At 40.4% G+C, this 21,189-nt stretch overlaps 3 protein-coding genes across 4 annotated transcripts in view; 1 reads left to right on the top strand and 2 right to left on the bottom strand.

Annotated features, from left to right (window-relative positions):
- Nucleotides 1-12,203, top strand: part of ecm2 (extracellular matrix protein 2, female organ and adipocyte specific) — a 31,045-nt gene extending 18,842 nt beyond the window's left edge. For both annotated transcript variants that reach the window (XM_072381404.1, XM_072381405.1), the window contains 5 exons: nt 1,769-1,926; nt 4,751-4,890; nt 4,987-5,099; nt 7,305-7,518; nt 11,112-12,203. In XM_072381404.1, the coding sequence (XP_072237505.1) occupies nt 1,769-1,926; nt 4,751-4,890; nt 4,987-5,099; nt 7,305-7,518; nt 11,112-11,280 (794 nt within the window). In that variant the 3' untranslated portion in view covers nt 11,281-12,203. The remainder of the gene's footprint in view (nt 1-1,768; nt 1,927-4,750; nt 4,891-4,986; nt 5,100-7,304; nt 7,519-11,111) is intronic.
- The window catches only part of LOC140302894 (transmembrane protein 263), a 211,661-nt gene that overhangs the window by 75,873 nt on the left and 114,599 nt on the right, over nt 1-21,189 (bottom strand). The gene's annotated exons all lie outside the window — the stretch shown is intronic.
- Nucleotides 1-21,189, bottom strand: part of cenpp (centromere protein P) — a 131,075-nt gene that overhangs the window by 26,050 nt on the left and 83,836 nt on the right. The window lies entirely within an intron of this gene.

Below are 21,189 nucleotides of genomic sequence, written 5' to 3'. Positions count from 1 at the left end.
ACCAACGAGTAACCAGCTAACAATATTAAAACAACAGTAACCAACGAGTAACCAGCTAACAATATTAAACCACTGTAACCAACGAGTAACCGGCTAACAATATTAAAACAACAGTAATCAACGAGTAACCGGCTAACAATATTAAAACCACAGTAACCAACGAGTAACCGGCTAACAATATTAAACCACAGTAACCAACGAGTAACCGGCTAACAATACTAAAACCACAGTAACCGACGAGTAACCAGCTAACAATATTAAACCACAGTAACCAACGAGTAACCGGCTAACAATATTAAACCACAGTAACCAACGAGTAACCGGCTAACAATATTAAAACCACAGTAACCAACGAGTAACCGGCTAACAATATTAAACCACAGTAACCAACGAGTAACCGGCTAACAATACTAAAACCACAGTAACCGACGAGTAACCAGCTAACAATATTAAACCACAGTAACCAACGAGTAACCGGCTAACAATATTAAACCACAGTAACCAACGAGTAACCGGCTAACAATATTAAAACAACAGTAATCAACGAGTAACCGGCTAACAATATTAAAACCACAGTAACCAACGAGTAACCGGCTAACAATATCAAAGCACAGTAACCAACGAGTAACCGGCTAACAATACTAAAACCACAGTAACCGACGAGTAACCAGCTAACAATATTAAACCACAGTAACCAACGAGTAACCGGCTAACAATATTAAACCACAGTAACCAACGAGTAACCGGCTAACAATATTAAAACCACAGTAATCAACGAGTAACCGGCTAACAATATTAAACCACAGTAACCAACGAGTAACCGGCTAACAATATTAAAACCACAGTAACCAACGAGTAACCGGCTAACAATATTAAACCACAGTAACCAACGAGTAACCGGCTAACAATATTAAAACCACAGTGACCAACGAGTAACCGGCTAACAATATTAAACCACAGTAACCAACGAGTAACCGGCTAACAATATTAAAACCACAGTAACCAACGAGTAACCGGCTAACAATATTAAACCACAGTAACCAACGAGTAACCGGCTAACAATACTAAAACCACAGTAACCAACGAGTAACCGGCTAACAATATTAAAACCACAGTAACCAACGAGTAACCGGCTAACAATATTAAACCACAGTAACCAACGAGTAACCGGCTACCAGACATTTAGACAAAACTTTGGATAAACAGACTAACTCACATCTAAACATTTCGTAAAGACTTCAGATCTTACAGGGTCACTAATTTTAATAATTTCCCATCATGCACTTGGTGGAAACTCTGAACAACAACAAAGTCGACCGATAAGCAGCTTTTAGCCAGAGCTGCATTTTTAGCAGCTGCTTCCTGTTTGGAAGTGCAAAAAACGCACGTGAACGACACAGTTTACATAAAACAAGACTAAATCTTGTTGTGAGAAACCACAACTCTCAGAATCTTCCTGATTTCCTTCTGACACTAAAAACTGACTTTGAAATCACTTGAAAATCATGTGCCGAGTGTTTTTTTTATTTACGCTCTGTCATGTGACTCGTTGCTGTATAATCAATGAGATACAGACAGATGCAGATACTAAAATCAATGAGATGATAGATTCTAACCCCTAACCATCAGGCTTTTATCTCTTTGTTACATAATTAAACTGTCACCAGAGCTCATGATCGTGCGTTTTTTAGCTCATCATCTCGACTTTATTATTCTGTTTTTCAGCTTTAACACCATGATGCTCATCTTTTCTTCTTTGGTGTCTCAGGTCTGAGCAGTCTGGTGATTCTGGAGCTGGAGGGAAATCTGCTGAGTGAGAGTAACGTGGATCCTCTGGCCTTCGCTCCTCTAACCCAGCTTTCCTACCTCAGACTGGGGAGAAACCACTTCCGCACTGTCCCACAGGGCCTCCCAGAGCCACTGCTGGTATGAGGCGTCTGTTTACACGACTACTGTATGTCTGATCGTTCCACTCTCTGAGATTCCTCACAAGCCTTAACTTCTGAATACATCTGTGAAGCAAAAATAACGAGTAAAGCTGAGATTTTGAAGTTAAATATCACTGAGAACCGCAAACAGTCAGGCTGAATTCATCATAAAGCTTTATCTGCCCTACCAGCAGCCAATTCTGATTATTTAAGAGATATTCTAAATATCGACAGACATATTTCAGATAGTTTTAGTTTAGAGAAAGTAAGTAAATGTGCATTTTTAGGCTGTTAACACATGCAGCTGCATTTAACCTCAGTATTTTCATTTAAAATGATGATTCAAGACTCGTATCTTAACATTTACTGTTAATATGGGACTGTTTTTGGGTACTTTGCTGGATTTGTGATAACAAAAATGTGGTTAATTTCAATTTCAAATTAATAAGCCCAATAAAAAACTAAAAAAATATGAATAAAGAAATAGTTCTTAAAGGGAACGGTTTGTATTTCATCATCTTACAAGTAAGTAAAGTTATTATGACAGAAGACCAATAATAGACCGTAAATCCTTTCAAGATGTGAAGTTTCTGCAGAACAGAAGCTGGAAAAACAATATCTGGAGCACTGGAAAAGCTGAAGAAGTGCTTTAATGCTTTAAACTCTGCCTCTACCTGTGGGAAACCAGCCACAGTATTAACCAACCACAGCATTAACCAACTACAGCATTAACCAACCACAGCATTAACCAACCACGGTATTAAAACCACAGTAACCAACGAGTAACCAGCTAACAATATTAAAACCACTGGTGAAACAATATCTGCAAGCTTAACATTTACTGTTAATATGGGACTGTTTTTGGGTACTTTGCTGGATTTGTGATAACAAAAATGTGGTTCATTTAAATTTAAAATGTCTCACTGTTAATAAGCCCAATAAAAAATATGAATAAAGAAATAGTTCTTAAAGGGAACGGTTTGTATTTTATCATCTTATAATAAGTAAAGTTATTATGACAGAAGACCAACAATAGTCTGTAAATCCTTTAAAGATGTGAAGTTTCTGCAGGACAGAAGCTGGAAAAACAATATCTGCAGCACTGGAGAAGCTGAAGAAGTGCTTTAATGCTTTAAACTCTGCCTCTACCTGTGGGAAACCAACCACAGTATTAAAACCACAGTAACCAATGAGTAACCAGCTAACAATATTTTTTGTATTTTATCATCTTATAATAAGTAAAGTTATTATGACAGAAGACCAACAATAGACCGTAAATCCTTTAAAGATGTGAAGTTTCTGCAGGACAGAAGCTGGAAAAACAATATCTGCAGCACTGGAGAAGCTGAAGAAGTGCTTTAATGCTTTAAACTCTGCCTCTACCTGTGGGAAACCAACCACAGCATTAACCAACCACAGCATTAACCAACTACAGCATTAACCAACCACAGCATTAACCAACCACAGCATTAACCAACTACAGCATTAACCAACCACAGCATTAACCAACTACAGCATTAACCAACCACAGCATTAACCAACCACAGCATTAACCAACCACAGCATTAACCAACTACAGCATTAACCAACCACAGCATTAACCAACCACAGCATTAACCAACTACAGCATTAACCAACCACAGCATTAACCAACCACAGCATTAACCAACCACAGCATTAACCAACTACAGCATTAACCAACCACAGCATTAACCAACCACAGCATTAACCAACCACAGCATTAACCAACCACAGCATTAACCAACCACAGTAACCAACGAGTAACCAGCTAACAATATTAAAACCACTGGTAAAACAATATCTGCAAGCTTAATATTTACTGTTAATATGGGACTGTTTTTGGGTACTTTGCTGGATTTGTGATAACAAAAATGTGGTTAATTTCAATGTAAAATGTCTCACTGTTAATAGGCCCAATAAAAAATATGAATAAAGAAATAGTTCTTAAAGAAAACGGTTTGTATTTTATCATTTTACAAGTAAGTAAAGTTATTATGACAGAAGACCAATAATAGTCTGTAAATCCTTTCAAGATGTGAAGTTTCTGCAGAACAGAAGCAGGAAAAACAATATCTGCAGCACTGGAGAAGCTGAAGAAGTGCTTTAATGCTTTAAACTCTGCCTCTACCTGTGGGAAACCAACCACAGCATTAACCAACCACAGTAACCAACGAGTAACCAGCTAACAATATTAAAACCACTGGTGAAACAATATCTGCAAGCTTAATATTTACTGTTAATATGGGACTGTTTTTGGGTACTTTGCTGGATTTGTGATAACAAAAATGTGGTTAATTTCAATTTCAAATGTCTCACTGTTAATAGGCCCAATAAAAAATATGAATAAAGAAATAGTTCTTAAAGGGAACGGTTTGTATTTTATCATCTTATAATAAGTAAAGTTATTATGACAGAAGACCAACAATAGTCTGTAAATCCTTTCAAGATGTGAAGTTTCTGCAGAACAGAAGCTGGAAAAACAATATCTGGAGCACTGCAGTGCTTTAATGCTTTAAACTCTGCCTCTACCTGTGGGAAACCAACCTAACCAACCTATTATGGCCTCAGGTTAACCACAAACAGCTCAGGGTGGCAGGGACATGCTGGAACTGAACCCTACTTCATTTTATGAGCTTGGAGAGGTTCTGCAGAGCTTCACAAACACACCTTTCAGAATCAGACTGTGGTCGACCGTTATTATCTGACAAATAAGTTTGGAACTACAGGATTTATTAATTCAACTGTTAACATCATCCCAGAAACACAACCTGACCACATCAAATCGTCTTCCTCTCTTCCAGGAGCTGTATCTGGAGAACAACCTGATTGAGGAAATCTCAGAGACAGTTTTCAATCAGACCACCAACCTGAATGTGGTGTCACTCAGACACAACAAGCTGGATGAGACCAGGATCGCCCCTTTGGCCTGGATTAACCACAGGTGAGACAGACAGACCCGCAGCGCTCATTTCTGCTGCGTCTTAAAACCCATAAAAGCAGGATTCATTTACACCGCTTCCCTCGTCTTCCACTGCAGAAACCTGGAGTCCATCGACCTTTCCCATAATGAGCTCTACCTGGTTCCATCTTTCCTGCCCAAATCTCTGGTCCACTTGGTGCTGGTGGGAAACAACATTGAGAGGATACCTGGTAGGTTGATGGAGCGTGTTCCAAACATCTGTTTACGTTCATATCAGTGCGTCGGAGTAGATTCTCAGTCATGGAAACCCTAAATGCTCAAACAGAAGGTACCTGCACTCCTTCTCTGGATTCTTGAGCACATTTAACTCGGTTTGTGCTGGAATTTTTAGCATTCATGTTAGTTTCAGGCTCACGCCTTTAGCTTTATCACCAGTCAGAGCTGAGGAAGCCTTTCCAATGAGAGGTGAGAGCCACACGTCTTCCATTAAAGCACAAAGGATTGTTTTTCTTCTTAAATCACAACATTTAAAACTGCCGGAGCTTAAAGAGCTGTGTATCCACAGGTATCGTCATTGCTTCTGCTTTCGTTTCCTGTGACGCCGCTTTGACGTTAACATCCAGGTTGTAATCTAATGCTAATAGCTAATGCTAAAAGCTAATGCTAAAAGCTAATGCTAAAAGCATCTGAATATAAACAGCTCGTGTCTGCTCATAAGATTAAGAAAGTCATTTTTAAAAATAACTCTACAGTAAAACTACCATCACTCTGTGTTTTTAGAATTATTCTCGTGGTATTTAGTGCAAATGCAGCTAACTTACTGATCTGGGATCTGCAGTAATCAGAAAGAAGCTGTGAGGATCCTCCTCTTCATCCCGTTACCTCCCACATGACCCGACGAAAGCAGCAGTTTAAGTTTTAAACATCCTGATTGGTTGAGACTGACTGTGAAGAACTTTTTACTGTCACATCTGCACAGACAACATGTGATTAAAAGGTTCAACATGATGTTCAGAACCTTAATACACCAGAAATAAAGAGGCTACAGGACCGTAAATCCCGGACTATACGCCGCTACATTTTCTAATATATGTTTTTTGCCTCGTAACATTAGACCAATAAAATGACCAAATAGTTCACAGCGGTCCAATGAAATTGTACCATAAATCAAACCAACTAACACTGCTAAATTATTATAAATCAGTCATCTGTGCTCACCATCAACATGGAAAACAAACAAAGAAATGCAAATGATGCAGCTTTAAATGAAAGGAGATCAATCTGAGATGAGATTGTGAGAGAAGAGGAAGAAGAAGAAGGCGATCAATGACTTTTCCTGGTAGGCTGCTGTCTTTTTTTAATTTAAATTTACCATAAGTGTTACAGGTACTGTAAAAAAAAAAGCATTTGCAGCATGTATTTAGTTATGTTATCATACAAATCTAATTAAAAGCTTAAAAATCCTCACCTATACAAGTACAAAATGGATTTTCTGTAAAAATTAGAGGGTGCGGCTTATATTCGGTGCGTTTTACAGTCAGAAATTTAGGGTATATAGAGGGTGTAACGACGGCCTCTTTGCTTTTTTAAACCTATTCAACACGGCTGATGCAGCATCACTATTTAGTATGAAATGCACAAACTAATCAAAGACAGGAAAAAACAAATGGAGAGAAACAAAGTGAAGAAATTCAGGGAAAAGTATTCCTGCTAGTTCATTAGAATATAATTTAACATGTATGTGTTAGTCAGTCGATCTAATCTTAAACTTAAAGGATTTAATATTCCATGTAGTTACACAGCAAGCTTGAATCTTCAGTTGTAATAAAAGCTAAAAGTACCAAGATGGAGGATGTTGAAGCTGGTTGTACTTATGATTAAGTGAAGTTATCATACTAATAATCTGAGCTTTTAACTGTCATCAAACGGATCAAATCATTCAAACATGAGTAAGAGTCGACGGCGTCATGGCAACAGAGATGGTTTAAATGATAGTAGAAGCCCGTTAACGCCGGCTCTGAACTCAGTGATTGGTCAGCTTAGCGAGTGACGCACATCCTGAGGTATTTTCTCATTCACTCCCTGATCCCTTTGACCAGTTTACCAGCTCTACTGCTGCCTAATACTGCTGCTGTGGTGTAACTGCAGACTGATGTTGATCTGCTGCTTTAGTGCAAAACACAGAATCTTTAAGCTCCCTCATTAGACCCGTTCAAATAAAAACAGAGAAACCAGCCATCGCAGCTCATCATTTAGATCTGACTCTGTTCAGATGGAGCCGGAGTCAGAGGACAGAAGCCAGAAAGTCCAGAAAAAGGAAGGATACCAAACAAGACTTCAGGATGATCAAATATGAGCTTCACTGTGTCACCATCACATCACATAAATGAGATTCTATAGAGAACAAACCACTTCTGACACTGACTCCTCCCCAGGCTTCGTCTTTGCCCACATGGATCCGGGCTTAGAGTACCTCTACCTCTCCTACAACAAGCTGGATGCAGAGGGAACCGAACCGGAGTCGTTCTTTGGGGCGTACCACTCCATGGTGGAAATGTGTTTGGATCACAACCAGCTGGTCGTTGTGCCGTCTGGGATCAACGAAATGACCAACTTACTCTTCCTGAGACTCGACCACAACAGGATCAGGTACGAAGCCAGCGTTCCTGCTGCAAGACGGTCTGTAAAGGATGATATTCATCTTATTTTGGAGGCTTTCATCCTGAAATGTGCTTTGCATTTTGCAGACTTCCTCTGATATTGAGGCTATTTGGAGATTCTTTGTTCTGTTTTTGATTTTCTTCCCCAGTTTTATGGGTTTTATGGGTTCAGTGCTGATCCACCTGTGATAACCTTACAGTCCCAAACCTCTTTTGTTCGACCAGACGTCTGCAGGGGCCGAGCGATTTTATCGATATTTTGTTTCCGATAAAGTATCGATTTTTCAGCCACGAGTATCGATTTTATTTGATTTTTTTAAGCAAACTTTATTGAAAAGTCAGTCGTTACAATTAGTGAAAACACAGAACATTAACATTATATAAAACAGTGATAAAATAGTTGATAAAAATGTTATATAAAGTGCACAGCTCAGTGGTTTTGATGGCTTTTCTGTTTATAGAACGTAGGATTGTTGTAATTTATTGTTTGAGCTCCTTCTCAAAGGTTAAAAAAGATGGTTTGAGATTAGAGAATTTGGATTTGTGTTTATGGTATTTAGCAAATAAACAGGTTGATGATGTAATATTCACAACATAAACATGAGTCTGCGTACGCTGAAGACATGTTTGTTTGTTGCCGTTTGTCTGGTGTTGTCCTTCCGGTTCAAAGGTCGGACCACCGTCCAATCAGTGATGATTCATGTCAAATCACACTGTCCCCTTAACATCTTTCAGAAAATGATGTGTATAAAATCGAATCGCATTGTATCGTATCGTATCGTGAGATTAGTGTATCGCTACAGCGCTACATGTCTACATTTAAAGCAAAAAGTCAACCACTTGTTGCTCTTTTGTGAATAATATATTCAGATTTTCCACACTAATGTTGTCTTTAATTAACCCCCCCGACTCAGTCTCTGTCACCTAAATGTTACATCAACCCCTCCCCTCTTACTCAGCCAATCAATATAACATTTGTGGTACTTTTTCCAGAGTTAGTCTAAGCATTACTCATTCTGCAGCTCATGGTTTGCTCGTGATGCAGCGGAAACAACTCAAAGCTTTTTTAAACCTATTCAACACGGCTGATGCAGCATCAGATGGACTATTTAGTATGAAATGCACAAACTAATCAAATGGAGAGAAACAAAGTGAAGAAATTCAGGGAAAAGTATTCCTGCTAGTTCATTAGAATATAATTTAACATGTATGTGTTAGTCAGTCGATATGAGAAGGAAAATACGATCTAATCTTAAACTTAAGGGATTTAATATTCCATGTAGTTACACAGCAAGCTTGAATCTTCAGTTTTAATAAAAGGTAAAAGTACCAAGATGGAGGATGTTGAAGCTTGTTGTACTTATGATTAAGTGAAGTTATCATACTAATAATCTGAGCTTTTAACTGTCATCAAACGGATCAAATCATTCAAACATGAGTAAGAGTCGACGGCGTCATGGCAACAGAGATGGTTTAAATGATAGTAGAAGAAGCTTTTCACCACACTGAAAAGCAAACGACTGACTCGTTGATCACGTCCTGCCAGGCAACAACAGCCTGAACGTCCACTGGATGGAGGGTTGTCTTGACGACAAGAAACAAAAACAAGCTGATTCAAGTTTCCACCTGGGAGTCACCCTCATGCACTCACAGGTCTGTGCACGGTCCGGATATGTTTCATATGAAAGCAACTTTACAGTGTAAACACTGAGCTTTGCTGCTCACTCACTGCCAACATGGTGATGAGTAACAATAAGACTCCAGCACAACCTGAGGATTATTTAGGTTTCTGTATTTATCAGACGCTTTTATCCAAAGCGACTTACAAATGAAGATATAACAGCTTTATAAAAAGCTAACAATAAGCTACATAGAAGGAACCCAGGAGTCCGACTCTGTCAGAGGGGACAGAGTAGAGATAGGGTGCAGGCATAGAAGGAAGTGCAGAAAGATAAAGTGCAGAGATAGAGGGGGGAGGGAAGTACAAGGTAAGTGCTGGGATAGGAGATGCTCTCTGAAGAGCTGGGTTTTCAGGAGCTTCTTGAAGATAGACAGGGACGCCCCTGTTCTGGTAGCGCTCGGTAGGTCATTCCACCATCGTGGGACGCCACATGAACAGAGTTTGGATTGTCTTAGGCGTGGTGTAGGAGCTGCTAGACGACAATCCTGGGACCAACGGAGGGACCCAGTTGGGACAGAAGCCTTTGCAAGAGCATTCAAGTAGATGGAGCCGTTCCATTAAGCTCTTTGTAGCTAACATCAGGGACTTGGATCTGATGCGGGCGGCTAAGGGCAGCCAGAGGAGCTCAATGAACAGAGGGGGGGCGTGTTCTTTTAGGCTGATCCAAGACCAGACGCACCGCCGCGTTCTGGACCATCTGCAGAGGTTTCACAGGCTGGAGACCAGTTAGGAAACCAGTTAGGAGACCAGTTAGGAAACCAGTTAGGAGACCAGTTAGGAGACCAGTTAGGAGACCAGTTAGGAGACCAGTTAGGAAACCAGTTAGGAAACCAGTTAGGAAACCAGTTAGGAGACCAGTTAGGAAACCAGTTAGGAGACCAGTTAGGAGACCAGTTAGGAGACCAGTTAGGAAACCAGTTAGGAGACCAGTTAGGAGACCAGTTAGGGGAGCAGTTAGGAAACCAGTTAGGAGACCAGTTAGGAGACCAGTTAGGAAACCAGTTAGGAGACCAGTTAGGAGACCAGTTAGGAGACCAGTTAGGAGACCAGTTAGGAGACCAGTTAGGAAACCAGTTAGGAGACCAGTTAGGAGACCAGTTAGGGGAGCAGTTAGGAAACCAGTTAGGAGAGCAGTTAGGAGACCAGTTAGGAGACCAGTTAGGAGACCAGTTAGGAAACCAGTTAGGAAACCAGTTAGGAGACCAGTTAGGAGACCAGTTAGGAGAGCAGTTAGGAGAGCAGTTAGGAAACCAGTTAGGAGAGCAGTTAGGAGACCAGTTAGGAAACCAGTTAGGAAACCAGTTAGGAGACCAGTTAGGAGACCAGTTAGGAAACCAGTTAGGAGACCAGTTAGGAGACCAGTTAGGAGAGCAGTTAGGAGAGCAGTTAGGAGAGCAGTTAGGAAACCAGTTAGGAGAGCAGTTAGGAGAGCAGTTAGGAGAGCAGTTAGGAAACCAGTTAGGAGACCAGTTAGGAAACCAGTTAGGAGACCAGTTAGGAGACCAGTTAGGAGACTAGTTAGGAGACCAGTTAGGAGAGCAGTTAGGAGAGCGTTGCTGTAGTGAAGGTGGGAGATGACCATGGCCTGCACCAGGAGCTGGGGGGCATGTTGGGTCAGGTATGGTCTGATCTTTCTTATGTTTAGTAATGCAAAGGACATGGAGCTGCACGGAAAGTGAGACCAGCTGGGATCCATCCATCCAATGTGAGATCCGGAGCGAACGAAAGGAAGACTCAAACGACTTATAAGGCTGCGGTTTTAAGTGAAAACGAGCCGATGTTACACTGTGGGCCTGTGCACACGATGCCGTCTTTGAAGAGAAGCTAAATCAGTCATTTTTAGTCTTAGTTTCACATATTAAAGTGCGTCTAACTGCATCCTTCTGCTGTCTGACTTCCAGGAGCATCCCTGACGAAGCCATCTGCGACCCCGACCTCGCCGAGGACAGCACTATGGTGGCCCTGAGGCTGGAAAACAACTACATCGACCCACAGAAGATCTCGCCCTTAGCCTTCTCCTGCGTGCGAGCCTCCTCAAGCGTGGTGTTAAAGCCCCAGAACACCAAGTGACCAGCAGTTACAACCAAAAGACACTTTTTAAAGCCCCCACAACACGAGATTTTGGATTGGAATCCACCAAAAGAAGTCAGAATGTAACAACCCACCAAGAGGAAACCAGGTTCACATCCACAGGCTTTTAAGTGCCAACATGCAGGTACTGCTGATGTAATTCCTTCCCTTATGAGAAAGTTCTGCCCCATCATATTCCCGGGCTTTACAAGCTGTGTGCAACATCTTCCACTCGGTACTTACATGTCATTATGGGTTCGGTAGCGTCACAGCGGCCGGTGAGGAGATGACACGAGTCCTCCAGACTTCACAAATCAAACACATCTGTCTGCTTTGGTAAAATGTTCAACTCTCTAAAATGGAAAGAATCCCTGCAGCATAGACTGTAAACCGAAAATACTAATAAAGAAATGGAAAGAATTTCTCTGCAGAGAGACCGCAGCGCATTGCTTTTAACAGCCTCAGCACCTTCATGTTCCATTTCTCCCAAAGCCTTCTGTCACAGAAGCTCCAGCATGAGGCAGAGTTGAGAGGCGCATTTACAACTATGTTTAAGGGTCGAGTTAAAGCTGCTGGAGACAGACATGTCTGCCTCTTTTCTCTGCTTCGTCCTGCCAGTCGGGCACAAAGAGACAGAAAATCAGCCTCCTGCAGTGCGGCTCAGACGGATTCAGGCTTCATACAAGAGAACATCACAACATGATGGTATGAAGCACATTTCATGTGTGACCGGGTCAAATCGTGCTTTAATTCTTTCCCCCAAAGTAAATGTAACTCCGCATGGTAACGTGCACGATTGAGTAGAGCGACAGTTACACCTGGACCTCAGAGAGAAAACAGGCAGGACATCCTGCTGCCTCTAACCTGGTCCATGTAAGTTCAGCTGAATTCACTGCTCAGATGCTGCCTTTAAAGGGGAACTCCGGTGTTTTTAAACCTTATTTCTGGCATGAAATACGTTCATCTACTCACCGAGAACAGTTTGGTGAAAGTCGGCGTCCTTCTGAAGATATTTAGATAACTGGAGATCCATATAACGGAGTGAACGGGGCTTAGAGGATGCAGCCTCTAAATAAGGCATTATCTGTCTTTATTTCACCAATACTTTAAGAAGAATGAATGAATGAACGTGTGCTATAGCTCTGTTAGCTCATAGCTGCTGTTATGTGGCTACTTGCAGCTATAGGAGAGCTAACGGAGGGATTTCTACACAGGCACTCCACTGGGACCACTTTTTTTTGTGCAACATGGCAGGATATTTATCAGATTTATTCACTCCGGTAAGAACGTCCATCTTACTCAAAGTCGTCGTTCACGTCGTCTAAATCTGATAAATATCCTGCCATGTTGCACAAAACTATCAGCAGCAAACTCTGTGTGAAGTTAGCCGACTGTCACAGAGCACGGAGTGAATAAACTGTGCTGCAGGGGGGCGTGTGCATGAAGTGGTCCCAGTAGAGTGCCTGTGTAGAAATCCCTCCGTTAGCTCTCCTATAGCTGCAAGTAGCCACATAACAGCAGCTATGAGCTAACAGAGCTATGAGCTAACAGCAGCTATGAGCTAACAGAGCTATAGCACACGTTCATTCATTCATTCTTCTTAAAGTATTGGTGAAATAAAGACAGATAATGCCTTATTTAGAGGCTGCATCCTCTAAGCCCCGTTCACTCCGTTATATGGATCTCCAGTTATCTAAATATCTTCTGAAGGACGCCGACTTTCACCAAACTGTTCTCAGTGAGTAGATGAACGTATTTCATGCCAGAAATAAGGTTTAAAAATACCGGAGTTCCCCTTTAAGCTACTTTAAAGGTGACAAAATGCTGCAGAAAGATGGAAGCATGAACACAGCACTGAGGCCTACTTAAGTCCAGTTAAAGGAACACACGTTGAAGTCATTCGATTTGATTCGACCAACAACTTTACATGAATTCAAAAGTCAAAAGAATAAATGTTTGATCCGTGTGGAAGATGTGAAACAAACAGAACCTCTGACCTGGAAGATGAGGTATTAACCTTGCTGTAAATGTTTATTCCAGTGTTTTCATTTAGTGATCTCCTCTGTTTGACTCAGACACGAATGAATAACTTCTCCACTTTAAGTGTATGATGCTAATAACCCAACATAAGCACTGAACTGTAAAGATAATGTTAGTTACTGTTTGGCTGGCCAACTAGCTTAAATTATAATCACCTATTGGATGTGTGAACATTGTAGATTACAGTTAAAAACTCTAATAAACATTCTTACACGCTAGAAAACGAGCAACAAAGGAACATTTCCTCTCGCCTGTCGCCATCTTTCCTCCACTTCTCAGTTTCCTCAGCACTTACGCCTGTTTTTGTTGGACAACTCAGCTTCGTTGTTTGGATCTCGGTCCTCTTCCAGACTGGATTTATCTGCTTGCTTTCGACTGATTTGTTTTCATTTTCACCTGTTATAAAGAAAATCCCTCTCCTGTGTGATGGAAGAAATATAAAGAAATATAACATAAAGAAAGCTAATTTTAGCATTTCTCAGCTATTCGCAGGTCAAATTTTGAAGAGCCAAAACAAAAGTATTTTTATTTACATTTTTTTTTAGCTGAAAACCAACATTAATATGTAGATAAATTAAGAAAAAAACAAGTAATTCAGCTGTTTTTTGGTTTATGCTGAGAAACACACTAAGAAAACTCTTTAAAAGTCCTTAAAGTAGGTCTTGGGCTCAGATTTAAACAGGTTTAAACAGGTTTTTCCTCTCCTCTGATGCTAAGTGCTGTATATACAGGGTTTCTTTTTCATGTAAAGTGCTTTTTAACCTGACTTCTGTTGTGAATCTGTGCTACATGTACAGTAGATTAATCAACTTTGTCATTTACTGTACAAGATGCAAACCAGATTGTAGTGAGCAGGACTTCTTTTTTATACATTAAACAAATTCAAAACATGTAAGCTGTGAATGAAATGATTATTTTGAATTATTTTGGTTTTATGACACGTTCATATCAGCTGATTTACTTTAACGCCACTGACTGCATTAGATTCCAGATACAACAATTAGGATTTCTCAGACAATTCAATTTGAGTTTCTTTCTAATTTTATAATAAACATAAAGAAGTGGAAGAAATGCTTTTATTTGAGCTGCTCTGCCTTTGTTAGTTTAGTAAAAATTGGACATTTTGGGCAGGTCGAAGCTGTTTTAAGTGTCAGATTAAAGGGTGTGTGAAGCATTTATGGGTCGGGAGTCTTCTTTGGAGCGGACGGCGTTCAGAACGCTCTCAGTTTGCAGATCAGACGTTAATTTTGCTACTCAAATTTTGGTTTATTGGTTGTTTATAACGACTGAAACCTAAAATATTATCAGAGTGGTTCAAACAAATGCTGTGAAGTGAAGTTATTTTCTTGAAGAACACATGGTGCCCCTCATCAGCTGTCAGGACTCGTCTTTTTGGCAGATTTTTCAAGGCTTTTCACCCATTTTTACAGTCCCATAGTTGGTATTTTGGGAATTGGGTCACAGCCGATCAGCGTTTGGATGCATTGTGCAGCCACGGTGCACCGATGTGTTCCAACGCCGAAGTTTATTGGTTGAGAAAGAAGTAAACAACCGCCTGAGTGGACGAACTGGTGAAAAACCCACGTTTGTTCTGAGCCTGACGCCTTGGTCATAAAATCATCCAATTCCAGCAAGCAGCTGAGTGGACAGAGCATCTGTATTTCTTATCTAACTCATTAAACTAAACTGATTCTGTCACTGCTGCCTGTTCTCAGGTGGGATGATGTTCTGCTGCGAGATTGTGGGCCAATAGAAACAATATCGGTTGTTTTTGCCGTATTTTTCTTCCTTTAATATCAGTAAAAATATACAATATATCATCCATCCAGTTTCAATACCCACTTAATCCGTCGGTCGGGTGGCGGGGAGCCTATCCCAGCCATCATTGGGCGAGAGGCGGGGTTCACCCTGAACAGGTCTATACATGATATAAAAATGTTGAAAGTTAGTATTTCAGCGCTTCATCACATCTTTGAATGAGCACTAAGGGTGTCGACAAAAATCGATAACGTAACTAGTATTTAACTGTCGGTTACGTCATCAAATGTCTTTTTCACGCTGTCGAGCTGAGCATCATTTTTCGTACGGAGTGAGTCATCTCACTTCCCTCCTATCTATGCTTAGAGATGCTAATAGCTGGAGATGACCTGTAGAAACAGGGAAATGGCTGCGGCTGAATTATCGCCCTCATGTCCAAAAGTGTCCAGGATCTGGGAGCATTTCACCCTCAACACCCAGAAAAGATAGATTACCTGCAAGTTTTGTAAAGCCGACCTCAGGTATTTGAAGAGGAAGCAGGTTGATAAGATATTTAGCTTGTTAGCGTAGCCTGCTAGCTAAATAAGCGGAGTTGTCTTGGATTTTAACATTAAAATTGTATCATTCAGCTTCAGCCCAAAGGCTGTATTACTAAAGTTGGTGCATTACAGCCGCACTCTTCTTAGCATTTTCAGTTAATGTTAAAAGTCAAGATGAAATATGGCTTGAATGTGTCCTTTTTCAGTTTTAGATTAATAATTAATCGATTAATCGATTAATCGTTTCAATAATCGATGACTAGTCGACCATCAAAATAGTCGTTTGTGCTCATAGTTGCAGCCCTAATGAGCACAAATTCCTTATCATAACCTTTCACATGAGAAAACTCCTTTGTGAGACCAATGATCTTTCAGCCTGTTGAACTGTGGCCGACTCGGAGTCTTTTCAGGACTCGATTGGCCAAACAATCCTGTGAAAAACACACTGCTGCTGCTTCTCAGGGCAAAGTCAGTGCAACATCAGATAAACTACTGCCTTCAGCTCATGTTTTCCCTTTTCCAGATCAGCTGATTGGACTCAACGAGCTGAATATCGACCGACTTCTTCTAGAAGTCTGTAATAAATGTGAAACTTCAGCATTTAGTGCATGCCGTCAGCGACTGCTGAACCATGTAGAACCATCAAGGAGCTGCTAAAGAAACAGTAAGTGACTCCAACATCTGGAACCAGGTTAAACAGGCCTCATATTTCCATCTGGGACGGTGTAAAACACTTTAAGGGATTCTGAAGATCAGCTGCATGTTGGCACTGAATGCACATATTTGGTCGGTGTGGTGCATGACTCACATGCCCAAACAAGAAGAAAGACGATGCTGCAGCGGAGCCCCTGATCCCTCACGCCGTCTGCAGGCAGCAGCACATTCATTTGGACTTTAATGTTATCAAATTAACACCTCAGGCCTTAGAGACGAACTGGAGCCACGACGGTGCAGAAGATGTCGTGCCGTCCACATTCAGCTCAAGCTGGAAACCTAATCTTAATATTTTCCTCTGCAAACCTGAGGTTCAGGATCATTTCCTTCAGTAGCAGACATCTAAAGGATGATTGGAACAGGAAAAAACTACAAATGCGATGAGCACAGAAACCTCAGCTTCTCTTCTGGTAACACGAGTTGGAAATATTTGGTAATCACATTCGGGAAAGAATAAATCTAAGGTGGGAAAGCAATAAAAAACAAGAACCAGAAATGTCTGGCTGCTTGCTGAAGATGCCGCCAGTCGTCACGATGGAAAACTTTATTTAAATGGGCCGGAGCTCGGAGATTAAAGGTTTTTTTTCTGCAGGAAAAAGAAAATTCTTCTCATCTGCCACAATGAACAGCTGCTTTCTTCATCAGCTTCAAATATCAAACAGTCACATGACCTCATCAGCGTGTCCTCTGCTGATGGAGAGCAGCGAGATACGCAGCCCACAGCAGTTTAAAGTTTAAACATCTGATGTTTTCCATCTTCTGTTGCCAACAGAACCCTGCTTTACAAGACTTTTAAGTCACTGCTTTCTGTTTCTATTTGCATTTCGCACAAGGTCCCCGTGTTGCTGGATTTGGCGTCAGAAAGCAGAGGAAAAGCGTGAGAAACAGTTTTTCTGTGTCGGTTACAGAAATAATTCAGACCCCGTAAGAGCCTCAAAGTGAAGAAAATAAGCCGATGTGTTCCTGTAGCCTGAAGCCGGACGCTGTGTAACGTAAACAGAACCCGACAACAGAGACATCGGACCTAAACACCGAAGACACCGCGCTCGTATCGGTTCAGGCGGCGCTGTGCATGGTGACGTCATAGCAACGCCCCCAGCAGCAGGCAGCACAGGGACCTGTGGGGTCACGGCTCTTTTAAAATGTTTCCTGGCAACAAGACGCTCCTGTGGCACTAAAAAAAAAACAACAACGCTGAGGCAACTTCTTGACGCCGTTGCCCCGGTGACTTTCAGCTTTAAAAGGCCCAGATGGAGGAATTTCTCCAGCCGGTCCAGAGCCGGCACAGATGTCTGATGGGTTGGAAAGTATGAGATCCTCAGAGGGGGGAGACATCCTGACCGCCTCCCATCAGAAACACAGACCCTCTCCCCTCAGGAAATTATCTCCAACGTTTAATTTGCCATGTGAAAATTACGCCTCAAAGTTTTTCACTACCACAAACCAATTTCCCCCTTTGGACTATTAAAATTACAGTAAATCACACAGCAGACCACTCAGCTGACGAGTTCTTTTAAACAGAAAGGGACGCCATGACAGGCGCCTATAGCTCTGCATTTAAAGGCTGCAGACCAGCAGAATAAATCCCCATGAAGCTGCTGATCCCTGCACAGCAAACAAAGCCTGCCTGCTTTCAAAGTGCCGAGGGAAAACTCCCAGACAGGTTTGCATCGGGGTTTAATCAGATCCCTGCACTGTTTGGGGAAATGTCCTTTGAACTGAATATCTGGCTCTGGACACGGTATTGTTTCAGCACACAGTTATGAAGATGTGATTATGAGCAGCAGGGAACTCAGCCTGAGGTACTAAAAGTGGAGCCTGATAAAAAGTAGCTTACAGAGATTCGATAAGGCTTGTTTTAGTAGTTTTGGCTCTGCTGGAATCACCAGTGAAACACACTGAATGTGAGTTACAGCTACAGTCGAATTCTCAGCAACAAAGACATTTTTTGGCTGTTTTTCCACCAGTGAGGTCAAAGCATCTCACCTTCTGCTGATGTACGAACCTTTGCTTCTTACTGAAATAAAACTGGTCCTCATTGAGCTAAACTCAGGGAAATAAGAGAATATTATTTCAGAATAAATCTACAGGGTTCCCTTTATGTTTAAATAACCTAAACATGTAGAAAACAGTCGGTGCTGGTTGATGTTGCTCCATCTCTGGTGTTTTCAGATGCTTCAATGACTTATTTGTGTCTTTGCATATGATTTGTCCTTGGTTAACATCCCTTTCTTTGGTTTCTGTTCCTTTGGATCCGTCCTCATGTCGCTTCTCCTCCAAACTTCATCCAGGAAACCTCCAGCTGCTCTGAGGGAACAGCTGGGATTGGCTCTTGCAGGCACCCGGTCAACAAGGAGCGCTTGATTTGCTTTTGCTTCGCGTTGCATTGGAGGAGCACGCAGTCAGAGTCGAGATCGAGATTTAAATTCGATTCATTGTGCAGCCCTGGACTGTATTCAGGGCCTGGTTCTGTGTGTTGCTCCTTTAAAATGTGCTTTAACTCGTATAATGAGATGATGATTCATTTACACCTGAGACGTGTGGACAGTGTGGACCTCTTGCTCATTCATTTGAGTTTCCTTCCCCGTATTAAACAGTACTTAACAGAATCTAACAGTATTTAACGGTATTTAACAGAATCTAACAGAATTTAACGGTATTTAACAGAATCTAACAGAATTTAACGGTATTTAACAGAATCTAACAGAATCTAACAGTATTTAACAGAATCTAACAGTATTTAGCGGTATTTAACAGAATCTAACAGTATTTAACAGAATCTAACAGTATTTAACGGTATTTAACAGTATTTAACGGTATTTAAAATAATTTAACAGAATCTAACAGAATTTAACGGTATTTAAAATAATTTAACAGAATCTAACAGTATTTAACGGTATTTAACAGAATCTAACAGAATTTAACAGAATCTAACAGAATCTAACAGTATTTAACGGTATTTAACAGAATCTAACAGTATTTAGCGGTATTTAACAGAATCTAACAGTATTTAACAGAATCTAACAGTATTTAACGGTATTTAACAGTATTTAACGGTATTTAAAATAATTTAACAGAATCTAACAGAATTTAACGGTATTTAAAATAATTTAACAGAATCTAACAGAATTTAACGGTATTTAAAATAATTTAACAGAATCTAACAGTATTTAACGGTATTTAACAGAATCTAACAGAATTTAACAGAATCTAACAGTATTTAACGGTATTTAACAGAATCTAACAGTATTTAACGGTATTTAACAGTATTTAACAGAATTTAACGGTATTTAAAAGAATTTAACGGTATTTAAAAGAATTTAACGGTATTTAAAAGAATTTAACAGAATCTAACGGTATTTAAGGGTATTTAACAGTATTTAACGGTATTTAACAGAATCTAACAGTATTTAACAGAATCTAACAGTATTTAACGGTATTTAACAGAATCTAACAGAATTTAACAGAATCTAACAGTATTTAACAGAATTTAACGGTATTTAACAGTATTTAACAGAATTTAACAGAATCTAACGGTATTCAACAGAATCTAACAGTATTTAACAGAATTTAATGGTATTTAAAAGAATTTAACAGAATCTAACAGTATTTAACAGAATCTAACAGTATTCAACAGAATCTAACAGTATTTAACAGAATTTAACAGAATCTAACAGTATTTAACAGAATTTAACGGTATTTAACAGTATTTAACAGAATCTAACGGTATTTAACAGAATTTCACAGAATCTAACAGTATTCAACAGAATCTAACAGTATTTAACAGAATTTAACGGCATTTAACAGTATTTAACAGAATTTAACAGAATCTAACGGTATTTAACCGTATTTAACAGAATCTAACAGAATTTTTAAATATTTTTTGTATTATTTTGGTAACATCCTGTCCTTTGGTTCATTTCTGTTAGTTTCAGTTACCAACAGCAGCTTTTCTGTTGCTAACTGCCCTCATCAGCTGATCATTGTTGAAATTATTCCTCAGTATATTCTCCTGCTTTTGTCTTCCGGTCCTCTTAGTTCTGTTTGTCAGTTATTTTACCCTCAGTTTATCTCTTCTTAATCCTGCTCCAGCAGCTTTTCCCTTCCTTACCTCGTTGTCCTGCATTTGGGTCCAGAGCCAGTGTGAAGGACGAGAATCTTCATTTCCATCAATTTATTTGGAAGACCAGCAGAAGATGTTATCAGAGCATCATATTGATTACCAGAACAAGTTATTCTTAATTGACTGGAGGAAGTCAAAGATGACCCAAAATCATCTGCAGAACCAAAACTTTGGTATAAAACATATCCTGGAGGATATCACATTTCCACCAGCATTGCTCAAACAGTTTACTGTTACCAAGCGGCGAGGCATTTGTTTTTGTCCACAGATGTTTACCCAAACCCTCTGTTGATGACTACAGCTGCGATCTATTAGCTGAAAAAACAATCAGACCAGGACAAAAGCACAAAAATGAACCATTTCCACAGCTTCGTGTAAAGGTATGTCCGAACGGCTCCACATGGCCCACAGAACAGCGGCTCCCTTAGTCTGAAACACAACATGAACGCCACTTTAGGCCTAAGCATCAGCAGCAGGAGCCGACTGGCCTCTTTAGTAAGCTGTAGTGATGGAAATAAAGAAAATAAATGACTGTAATTATATAATATCCATGTCCAGGCTGCGAAATGACCCTAAAACAACAAATAAAAGTGTTGCAGGACAGATCAAGCCTCAGAAGCTTGATTATAGCTCAGCATCTTAAACTTGGAGCCACTCGACACGTGAGCACGATTATATAATGTGGAAACCTTTGGAAACTGCCGGTTCCAGGAATGTCGAAGCACTTAAAGGCAT

The sequence above is a fragment of the Leuresthes tenuis genome, unplaced genomic scaffold, assembly GCF_036924035.1.
Source record: "Leuresthes tenuis unplaced genomic scaffold, fLeuTen1.0.hap1 SCAF_3, whole genome shotgun sequence".
Classification (NCBI taxonomy): Eukaryota; Metazoa; Chordata; class Actinopteri; order Atheriniformes; family Atherinopsidae; genus Leuresthes; species Leuresthes tenuis.
Note: the sequence above shows the minus strand (reverse complement) of the source record. Positions and strands in the feature narration are given on the sequence as shown.